This window comes from Lactuca serriola, chromosome 4 (assembly GCF_051521515.1).
Source record: "Lactuca serriola cultivar US96UC23 chromosome 4, Lser_US96UC23_V15, whole genome shotgun sequence".
NCBI lineage: Eukaryota > Viridiplantae > Streptophyta > Magnoliopsida > Asterales > Asteraceae > Lactuca > Lactuca serriola.
In genome coordinates, this window is record NC_136411.1 from 80,619,271 (window position 1) to 80,631,158 (window position 11,888).

General features: G+C 31.4%; 1 protein-coding gene and 1 long non-coding RNA gene across 2 annotated transcripts; one reads left to right on the forward strand and one right to left on the reverse strand.

The window, feature by feature from the left end:
* Positions 1-5,968: 5,968 nt before the first annotated feature.
* LOC145101988 (nudix hydrolase 11-like) lies at positions 5,969-8,418 on the reverse strand. The gene is made up of 4 exons (XM_079039301.1): positions 7,037-8,418; positions 6,815-6,957; positions 6,479-6,598; positions 5,969-6,345 (listed from the first exon to the last, which is right to left on the reverse strand). The coding sequence occupies exons 1-4, from the start codon at positions 7,266-7,268 to the stop codon at positions 6,124-6,126; spliced, it is 717 nt and encodes a 238-aa protein (XP_078895427.1). The 5' UTR covers positions 7,269-8,418; the 3' UTR covers positions 5,969-6,123.
* On the forward strand, positions 8,168-8,786 carry LOC145101989 (uncharacterized). Its single transcript, XR_013705964.1, has 2 exons — positions 8,168-8,302; positions 8,417-8,786. It is a non-coding gene; the product is annotated as an uncharacterized LOC145101989 (long non-coding RNA).
* Positions 8,787-11,888: the final 3,102 nt, after the last annotated feature.

The following is an 11,888-nucleotide window of genomic DNA, read 5'->3' on the forward strand; positions in this document are numbered from 1 at the left end:
TAAGTATTATACACTTATAAATATGTATTAGGTAGTAATAGGCGATGGTAGATAGGAAATTATAGATAGGTGATGATAAATAGGAGATGACTAGGAGATGCCCTAACCTTGAGTTGCGATGTAGTCATCTACCGGAGTATAGATGACAACCTGACTAATCTAAACAAGTCATGTGGAAACACCGGCAGGCTCATAACCTATAGGTGATGAATTATGAGTTCAGGCGATGTAGTAACTAAATATTCATGTGATGATACTCTAACCCATACTGGACATGTATTGGGGGAGCAATCCCTGAAACAGTTTTGTCTATGTAATGTAGGCATTGATCCTTAGGAAAAGTCCTTAGCAATAAACGTATAAGGAAATATGATGTAGGCGATGATATGTAAACACGATATAGGTGATGAACCTTAGGATAACCCCCTCATGGAAGAATAAATAAGAAAATGGGGTTGGGTAATTGGGTTAATTGTTTGTTTAATGATTAAACACATTAACTATGTTACTGTGGGTTGAAAACCATATGTACTCACTAGGTTTCCCAACCTGACCCACTCAGCTTCTTTGTATCACAAGTAGCGGTAAAATATTGCATGCATGATGAGAGATTCAAGGAGATGTAGACCATTAGTATAATGAGTTCGTTTATGCTTATGTTTTGTATCAGTTATGACATCCCAAACTTTTATAAATCAATGAATAGCATTTCATCTGAAACACCTTGATTTGATATTATATCATGTCAAGGATATTTTTGGGACCAATTCCGCAACAAAAGAAATAATATGTTTTAAAATAAGCACAAATAAAAGTTTTAAAATGACCGTAAATTTTGGGATGTCACAGAACAATTTGTAGAAAAGTTCAGGGAGGAGTATGTACCCCTAGTAGAAAGGGAGCGACTAGCTCAGAAATTTTTTTTCGCTTAAACAGACAATTGAAACGGTGATGGAGATCACCAAGATGTTCACGGAGAGAGACTAGTTTTGCCCCAAATATGCATCCTCAGAACAAGTAAAGATGTCTAGGTATTTGAGTATACTCACGACTGACATTAGAGAGTTTGTTACAAACAATTGCTACAAGAATGTAGTGGAGATGCAAGATTATGCTAGGAGGAGAGAAATAGAGTTGGAGATCCAGACAAAGGAGAACATGCAGACTCTGGCTCCATCACAGCCGGCAACCAAAAAGTTCAAATCTATTGGTTCAAGGTTTGGAGGTCGGAAGGGATGTACTTGTAGTAAGTGTAGCAAGTTCCATGATGGTCCTTGTAGAACAGGACCAGGACCAGGATGCCACAAGTATGGCAAGGAAGGTCTGGAAGTTCCATGATGGTCCATTGATCAAGACTCTTATAGGAAAGCTAAAAGGTTGACGTCTAACATTTTTGTGCAAAAGATACTCGCTCTGTATGTTGTTGTTCTATTTTATGATTGATGGCCTTTGATGGGTTTGTCTTACAATGGGTGAATTCTTTGGTGCAAATCACAACACTAATATATTGTGAAAGATTTTGTGCATTAATTGGAAATGGACAAAGGGTGTTATTAAACCCATAATGATATGAAATGTTGTGGAGTTATATGAAAATGTGGCCAAATTAGAGATGCAAAGCAAATGTTTGATGAAATGTCTCAAGGAAATTTCTTTATTTTATTTTCTTGAAATGCATAGGAAATTACTTTATTTTATGTTAGGTACTTATGTTTTATGTTACTTAGATCATGACTCATTTAGGAAGCTAATTTATATATATACTAATTTCAAACTGCATGATGAACAGTTCTTTGTTGTGATTGGTTGAAATTTTTTAATTTTTTGTTTGGTTTATCTAATTTTATTTCTCCACCGACTACCTTTTACGTCTGTGTTCTCTTTTGCTCTTCTCATGATCGTCGGAGATAGTGGATTACACGTGGTGTGAAGTCCACAGATACCGTCTACGTGTTGGTATTACACGGTTCTTCTGTTGAGTCAGCTGATTTCACCGACTCTTACCTCCGGTTTTCCTTCTGTTTTCACTTCATCGCCTCTGTACCCCATTTCATGTTTCTTCACTACATCGTCCATCCACACTCAGTCTCCTCCCTCGTTAGCAACCCACCTCCGACACCGTTTCGAACCCTCATCTTGATTTCGGTATGATTTTCTTTCCATTTGGGGTTTGCTTTGGACTTCCATTTTCACCGATCCTGCTATTTTCTTTTTTCATGTTTGATTTAGGTTTCCGCCTTCTCCGATTCAACATCAATTACAAAGTTCTTCAACGGTTGGTGGTTCTTCTAAATCGATTGAAGCTTCTTACGATATCGACATTTAAGCATCGCCCTTCCAGCGACACATACAACCGCGAAATCGAGAATCAACCCTCCAATATTTTAAGTTGCAGCTTGGGGAAACCAAAAGTATGATTTTTGTTTTTTTTTTCAACTTTTTCATGATTCAAACTACAGATTATGGTGTTCTTTATTTTTTTTTAATTTATTTTTTTACAAGATTGAAGCTACAGCTTTCAATCGAACGTTACTTTTGAAGGTAAAAACTTATTCACTGGCGTCTTCAAATTGTTTCATGTTTTGCGTGTGTGAGTGTCTGTATGTCGATTCAATTATCCTGATTCTAATATCGTGTTCTTCCTGTTCATATGTATCAAGGACAGCCCACGTTCGCAGGCGTACTCCTGACTCTCATCTGCTTTTAACCTTCACACCAACAAACGACTTCTTATGGTTCTTCTTTCATCTTATCTTAATTGTTTTCAGCTTCTCTTATTTGTTTCTAAATTGATATTGCCTCTAGGGTTTTTAGTTTGAGTGTTCTAATTTGATCATATTGAATTTGCCATTGATTCAGGTTTTGATTTATTCTGTAAAATCATGTGCATCTGTCTTACCTTGTGTTGTTCTCATTTGTTCCTATGATAAATTAATTCTCTCTAATGTGTTGATCAATTATTTATGATAAAATTTTGTTTTTGAATTTATCTTACAGAACCAACTTTTAACTGTGAAGTTTGCTGATCTGGGAAGTGGGAACACATATGTTGAACATAAAGACTCCAAATCGACAGATTTGGATGTCTTCACCTGTGAGGTACCGACCCACTCCCATATTCATATGTGTTTCATTAGAAGACCAAACTACCCTTCGTATAAGAAATGGTTTACAAATGATACTCTATGATTGATTACTTCTTAAATTATGTATGTTTGTCAATTGGATACCTTTTGAATGATTACTTCAAATCTATGAACTGGTTATTAGAATATTTGTTTTATGAAATTGATTCTTCTAGGCTTAGATGGCTTTCAAATTTAACAATAATATATATTTAGTTGGGATGCATATTATCTGTTTGATAAAATGTCTTGACCTAAAAGAGTTTCAAAAACTTAAATTTTCATGAAATCTTCAATTATTTGTTCTTTTTTATTTATTTTTTCGAACAACTTTCTAAAGACATCTATAGTCGTATAGTTTATTGAAGACCTCAAAACCATAAAATGAATTCGTTTAGTTTTATAAAAGAGCACAAAAGCACATAATGTATATAATTTTTTAATGCTATGTATTAATTATTGTATATATTTTCCATCATTTCCTTTTCATATACCACCAACATACTCGTTTCATTCTTGAAACTATAATACCCAGTTTTGGTAATTTGATAGGCAGTGATTACGGTTTTCATTTTCCAATTATCTAGGACCAAATAAGTTGTTGATTGCTGATATAAATGCATATTATTTAACTTTTCATAGCTTTAATCAATTGACGATCATAATTTTCCGATTTGAATTCGATTCATCATAGGTGAAATAAAGTCCCCAAAACTACCCCTTGCATTTAAAATATTAGAAAACAACCCCTTTTCACAATCACTTTCATTTTCTTGTCCATATTTGAATCTTTAAATGTCTCTAGGGAGCAAGTGTTGTATACATAAAGATTTTTTCTTTGTTGGACCGAATAATTTGTGTTAATGTGAGTTAATAAATGACCATTTTTCCCTTCTGCCACTATCTTGATGTGTATTATCTTTCTTAAGAGTCGATGGTGTGGACTATTGGGCATTTATGATACACCAACATTGCATGATAGGGAAAAAGTTATCCTTAAACACGGGTGACGGGTGACAGGTATGGATTTTTAATTTTAATTTTTCTTATTTTTATTTAATAAGAAAAAATTGTAATAATTAACAAATAAATGAAAGTACGTTGTAACGATGAGTTTTGGAGAGATGTTACTTGGGATATGTTGAAGATTTATACAAGCTTCATTAATCCACAAGAATGTCAAAGGTATTTGGTTTTTTGATCTTTATATTTATAAAAAAAAGGTGTTTAAATTGTGAATGTATTTAAGAAGCTTTTGGTTTTTGGTTTCTTATTTTTTTAGTTAATTAGGATTGAACGATTGAAATTGTTTGATGAGATTGAACGATTGGAATTGTTTGATGACTTTGAAGAATGGTACATGATGCATGCAAGTTTGTTAAATTTTAGATTTTAAATTGTGTTGTGTTTGATTTTTGAAAGTCAAACTAACGTTTGAAAGGTTTTTTTTTCCCTTCAGGAGCACTATTGTATTATCAGTTTTTGTTGCTTCTCAGGAAAGTTGGTGAACTTTTAATCCTGTATTTACATGATCTTTCAGCTTTAGCACCAATGCAGGTTTTCAAAACAGAGCAAGTATATTTATGATGGTCATTCGGTGCAGCCATTTTACACCTTCCACTGCTGTATAAAAGGGATTGAATTAGATATTCATGTTTTCGTTCTTTGTTTCGTAATTTCGTTGTATATGAGTTTTCCATGACAATAATATTATCAGTATTAAAATTGCAACCCTTTCATCAATCTTACTATGTTTATTATTGGTTGCTTTATACTGCAGGTTGGAAACATGCTTATCAAATCTCATAATTGACCATGTGATGTCATCAAGGTGCAGTGAGGATTTCAAACAAAGGGTAAAGAAGAATGGTGTCTTAAAAGAAAAATCAAGGGTCTGTTAGAAAACTTTATAACATATAAAGATGTTTTGGTTCTAATGTTTATTTCTAATGTAATTTTTCACTTCGTAAATTTGTTGACAAATACGATCTTCTCACTATCTCACACAAATTGATTACTATCTAGGCTAATAAATTCAACTTTTTATGTTATTTCTTTTCCCAATTCTAATCCCGCAATGCGGGGTTCTTCTCTAGTTTTTGTAGAAAGGATATCTTCCGATTGGTGGGTTTACCAACAATGAGAGAATTCTTTTGTGCAAAACTGCAAATTGATCATGATTTTCATGTTAAGATGTCAAAAGTTGGTGTGGAATTGAACGTGGATGGATTATGGGGTTATATTCAAATTATATATATATATATATGTTTGTGACTCTTTTGACAGCTATGTTTCATGGTCGATATGATAAGTTTTGACAAAATGTAGATTTATTTAACAAGAGTTACATGTTAGTTTCGGTATGCAATAATATATGCGCTTTGTTTACTTCGTTATAACTTATAATCAAATGACATGGTCCAATTCTTGTTATATATCTGATGTGAACTCACTATGGAGTGAACGGATAAGTTTTATACTTATGTAGGGAATAAGGTTCCAAGTCTCTGCAGCTGTAATATAAGAGTGTTCAAATCTAATGTGGATTGTGCTCCTTGAGGGAACTTTTGTGTATCTAGTTTACATTTCAAAGCTCGAAAAATAAGTCTTTTATAGAATTCCACATGAAACCACACCCTATAACCTAATGGAAGATGGATGGTGAAGACAACTAAAAACGGTCTGGATCCCTTTTTTTAATATTTTAAATTTTAAAAATGATAAATTAAAAAAACCTCTCAAAGGTTTATATAGGCACCACAAACACAAACAGTTAAAAGTTTAAAGATTTTAATTTTTAAAAGTTCTTGATAACATTAAAAGTTTCTTTTGATAGAGTGTAATTTACCGGGTAAAAAGTTTCAATGTTAACATTTTGTGGACACGGCATCTCTTAATTATTTGATACAAATAAACTTACAATTTTATCTATGATAACACTACAATTTCATCTTTGATTCGACTTGTGTTACATTTTTTTATATTTTGGCCCAGTGATTCAAGGAACATTGGAACTTGCAGTGGTTTTGTGCCAGAATTTAGGCGGCATGTCTTGAAAATCCGGTGGTCGCCGGAAAACGAGGGAGGCGGCAGCTATCAAGATTCCGGCAGTTAGAGCCCATATCACATACACCCTGTTATTTGTTTCATAATAAAAATATTGAAGCCAATATTTGTCTCCCCCATGTTCTCTCTCTTCATGTCGTCTGTTGTTTTCATCCTGAATCAATAATCTTTTGACTTAATGGACTTAATGAGAAAATGACTTATTCCCTAAAGTTACATACGAATGTTGGTTTTTTACATAATACATAAAACCAACTTAATAGAAGAGAAAAAACGGGAATATTAACCTTGAGAAACATTTCTAAAGGAGCATAGAATATGGATTCCACTTCTCCAACATTTGGAAGCGGATTAAATGCTTGTTTATCCCATAGTATACCCATCACTGGAACTACTGTAACATTCTTCTGCCATTACAATCAAATAGTTGTTAATAGAGAGGCCCTAGTCAAGTCTAGATGCCATAAAAGTTATTGGGATTCTTACAAAATGTTATTTCATGACAAAACAGATAACAAAAGTTCATTTAAAGCAAACACATTTAGCTCCTATTTGCACAATTTCCAAATTAAATTCAGTATCTAGTTCATATCGAAACAAAAAATGGGAGAAAATGATTTGACCTTGGTTACAAATGGTTCAAGAACAGTGACAACATCCACAAGGGCAGGATCCAATCCAATTTCCTCCTCAGCCTCCCTCAATGCGGTTCGAATATCATCTGTATCCTCTTCGTCCGTTCTACCTCCAGGCAACGACACTTCCCCTGCAAAACGAACTCATTTCAAGGTTTCAACTTCATTCAGGCATTTCGCCGAACACCTAAAGTGTAGGATTTTCTTTACCAGAGTGAGACGACAGCTTGGATGATCGTTGGGTTAAAATAACACAGATATCATCTCCTTCCTCGAATAGACATATCAGAACTGCAGCTCGGTTGGGTCTTGTGGATCTTTCGGATTCGTTGGATTGACCAATTGAGGGGTCATCTGGAAGAGGGGAAACAGACTTCGATTGACGAAATCGTTTAGACAAGTCAAGTAGCTTCGGTGATCTTGTAAAGTTGTTGGATTCCATGATCAAGATTCAACCCAATTACCGTGTGGGTTAATGGGCAACGTTGTTGTGTGGTGACGCAAAGTAGATGTATATTTTTTCTTTGTAGTTTGTAAGTAGATGTATCTTTTTTTTTTCTTTGTTAATAAATAATAAAGTGGTGTTGTACGTAACAAAGAAAATTTGGTAAAGTAGATGTGCTCGATCTTTTTTCTTTGTTAATAAAGTAGGTGTTATAATATGTAGACAAAACTGCAACAATGGTCATTGTATGTATTTTTTAGGGTTTTAGTTCAAATCACGATCTTTTTGGCTTCGTGGTCCTTTTAGACTAGTTTGTGTGTGAAAATAGTCCCTCTGAAAGTTAAAATGACTATAATACCCTTGGGGTATTTATTTTTCATTTTTCTTTCATTTTTTTAATTTAATATTTATTTTAACCGTACCTCTCTCAAGATCCATCTCGCTTATTGATTCCTTCTTGCTTTAAACAACCTCAACATGAAAAAATCAGCTTTTGATCACACCCAGAACCATAAAAGGTCTCACCGTGTAAAGATTGCAGCCTACACATCAATGGCGTTTGAGGTTGGACCAAGAAGAGCTTAGAGCCATGCGATTTTATGGAGAGATACCCAAAAAACTTCAATTGATATCTGCTGATGCAGAATCAAGAAAATTGAAACTTTGAATGAAAAGGTAGTTCAAGATCCGAAGGAGGTAGTCGCATTGAAGAAAATTGAAACTTTGAATGATATCTGTTAAGACCGCCATCTCTATTGTCATCGTTCTTTTGGGTTTGATTATTCAGAGGAAGGTTAAGAAATAAAGGTACAACCCATTGAAGCACTTGGGATTTTGGTTTCCAAGTCTTGGTTTTTTGGTTTTGGTCTCGTAAATGCAACCTACGATTGGTAAATAAGAAATCGAGTTTGAGCTTCCATCTTCACCCCTGTTTTCCAAAATCCAAAATCCAGAATCACCTTCATTGACCCCATCTCTTGTTTCCTTTCATCTTCACCTTTGTTTCACTCACTTCTTAGCTGCCCAGATCTGTAAGTACCCACGCCCTTCTTCAATTGCAAACGCAAAGAATCACAACTATAAGGAATCAAAATGCAAAGGGTTTACTATCCCCTTATTCTCTTATGATCGAACTTCTTTTTCAGGGGAGGATAACGAATCATCGTCTTAACCAGGATGATGGTGATGAATCTGCTGATGATGAACATTCGATGAATCAATGCATGGGGGTAGGATTCGGAACGTGCTCTGGCGGTGGAGGCTAAAGTTGTAGCGGCGGTTCGATTCAAGGGCTCCGGAAGCAGTCTGGCAATGGTGGTCTAGAGTGATTTAGGGTTTTTCTTCAAAAAGTATTTTTTTTTTCTTGTTACGATCAAAGAAAAAAGAAGTATGTTCTTGTGTGTGTACGTGTGTGAGAGAGAGATGGACCCAAATTAGTTATTTATTTATTTTTTCTTTAAATTTAATAGAAAAAATATAAAAAATATATCAGAAAGGATATTTTAGTCTTTTTAATTTTCGGAGGGACTAAAATCACAAGCAAACATGGTCAAAAGGACCACGAAACTAAAAAACTCGTGATTTGAACCAAAACCAAAAAAAAATGCATACCATAGGGACCATTTTTGCAATTTTGTCTAATATGTAACACCTTTTATAACTGTTAATTGCTCCCTTATTTTTTTAATATAAATAGCATTAAAAGGGATTTTGATTTTTTTAAATCTTTTGATGTTTTATTTATTATTATTATTATTATTATTATTATTATTATTAATTTGTTTCAATAATATTCTTTTATGTTGTACAAAAAAATGTTCAAATTTATAGTCATTTGAATATATACAATCACTGAATAATTGATAGACACTCAAATTATTATTGATATTAACTCTTGTTTCCGATAGTAATAAATATTAGTTAATAATTGATAGGCGTTTTAAACTTCATGGAGCATTTATGTAAAATTAGTTAACACTCTAATCTTTGCTTTGAGTTAATGTTTGTCTTTATACCTCTACTACCTCCTAATGCTAAGAAATACCTACAAACTACAAACTAGACGAATTCTTGCGCGTTGCGCAGCGAAGATTAAAAATATATTGTTAAAATATTAAAAAATATATCTCTATTATTTTGAACAATAATATTCATTAGCACCAACCCACATTCCTCATTAATAGAATAAAATATAATTATCTATTTAGTATTATTTTTAACAATTATTATTATTAATTAATTATATTTTTACTTATGTAGTCATTTTCTAATTTCAATAATGATGTTCAATTAAAATACAATTTATTTATAGCTAAATATAATTTATAATTTGATGTTATTATCATTTAAAATTGGTATTAATTAGTTTTAAATCACTTATTATTAATAATAAGTTAAATAAAACTTTTAAGAAACACTTAATATTATTATTAAAAAGTGAAACATACACTAAATAGTAAAGTGATAAGATAGACAATTTGCATTTCAAAATAGACTTGCATGGGTAATATGACATATCCATGTAATTTGATTTTATTATTTATAATTATTGCTTATTAATTTTAAAACCACTTGTTATTATTAATAAGTGAAAGAAACTTTTAAAAAACACTTATTGTTATAACTAAAATGTTAAACATATACTAAAATGTAAACTGATAAGATAGACAATTTGCATTTTAAAAAAGGCTTACATGGATAATATGGATAATATGACATATCCATGATTTTTAATTAATTATTGTTTTGAAGCAACATGAACATACAAACATGTATACAATAGTTAATTAAATATAATATATATTATCTTCCATAACATATGATCGATAACATGAATCTAATCTAATTTACATTAAAATCTCAACCACAACATACAATCATATTCTTAAAAGAATACTTAAATCAAGAAAATATAAAAAAGAATTTATATATAACAAACCTACAAATTAAAAACTTCAACATAATAACATGGCTCGAAAAATTGTTCAAAGCCCTCAAACCAACACAAAAAACTTTAAACTTGTTTTATTTGTGAATTTTGTATGTGATTTGTATTTATGTGTCTACTCAAAAGATTGACTTTTTTATAATAGAGTATCCATTAATTGTTTATTAAATATATTATATAAGTTATAAAACCTTTGAATTGTTAATCATTATTAAGAGACTTTTGAGTGGTATTCATTAAAATGGGAGATTTCAAATGCATTAGGTGTTTGCAAATTTTTATGGGGGTTTCAAATGCATGAGGTTCAAGAAAAAAATGCTAGCTTTATAAGTATGTATGATGTACGAGATGACGTCCGACATTTTTCAAGTAACAACTTTTAGGAAAACTTGTGTTGTAGATCTACAACTTTGGACGTATATATGTGGGAAATGGTTTAACATACATTGACTTCTACATATGGTTTCAATTGTATTAATAATTTGATGTACATTAACAATGATATAAATTGTAGAATGTGGATTGGTCGGTTCTCTGACAATACATTAATAAATGGTGTAGGTGAGCTCTATAATTAAAATACAACATAATCATTATATATAGATGGACTGAATAAAACAAATAGAGATCAAACATGTAAACTACTACAAATACATGGACCATTTGTGTACTAATAATAATAATAATAATAATAATAATAATAATAATTTCAACAACAATAATAATAATAGTAATAATAAAAGAAAAAGGACAACAAAAGACAAAAAAAATTAAAAAAAAAAAAGACAAAATGTCAAATTAGAGGGTTTAATTATCAATCACGAATGGTACAAATAAACACATTCAAAAGATATTATTTGCTCAAGTAATGTGTCAAAGATATCTCTCTCTTCTAATAAAAGAATCCTAAACTTGTCACGTGTCATTTTTCTATAATTTTGATTTTTTTTCTTTTATTCTCAAAAAATGACACATGTCTTTTTTTTTATTAATGATTTTACATTTAAATTTAAATCTTTTTCCAAATCCCTTAAAATTAGCATTATTAATAAAGATTTTGAAATTCAAAATGTTTGATAATCAATTATATGAAATAATCAATTATAAATAATCTCTTGTTCCATTTATTTTATTACAATTATTATTTATCTTACTTTAATTTATCAACCGTATATTATACGGGTTATAAACTTGTCAATTAATAGTAGAGTTGTACACGAACTATGCTTTATTTTTTCACAAATTCCAATTAAATATTTTTTATAATCAACCTGTGTACTACACGGGTTATAACCTAGTGAAAGGATATAAAAGTAGACCTTGATTGTTTATATATATATATATATATATATATATATATATATATATATATATATATGACAAAACTGCAAAAATGGTCCCTGTGGTATGCATTTTTTGGGATTTTAGTCCAAACCTCGACTTTTTTGGATTAGTGGTCTTTTTGGACTAGTTTGTACGTGAAAATGGTCCATGTGAAAATTGAAATGACAATAATATCCTTGGGGTATTTATTTTTCATTTTCTTTCATTATTTTAAAATCTAATACTATTTATTTAATTATTTTAACAATTAAAAAATAATAAAGGACCCTTCCCTCTCCCTCTCTCTCTCTCTCTCTCTCTCTCTCTCCTACCTGTACGAAACCATT

Excerpts from the sequence above, each read along its gene's own strand:
- LOC145101988 (XM_079039301.1), bottom strand. The coding sequence starts at position 7,268 with ATGGAATCCAACAACTTTACAAGATCACCGAAGCTACTTGACTTGTCT. Across the intron at positions 6,958-7,036 it reads CAAGCTGTCGTCTCACTCTG|GGGAAGTGTCGTTGCCTGGA; the intron begins GTAAAGAAAATC and ends TTCGTTTTGCAG. Across the intron at positions 6,599-6,814 it reads TTGAACCATTTGTAACCAAG|AAGAATGTTACAGTAGTTCC; the intron begins GTCAAATCATTT and ends TTGTAATGGCAG.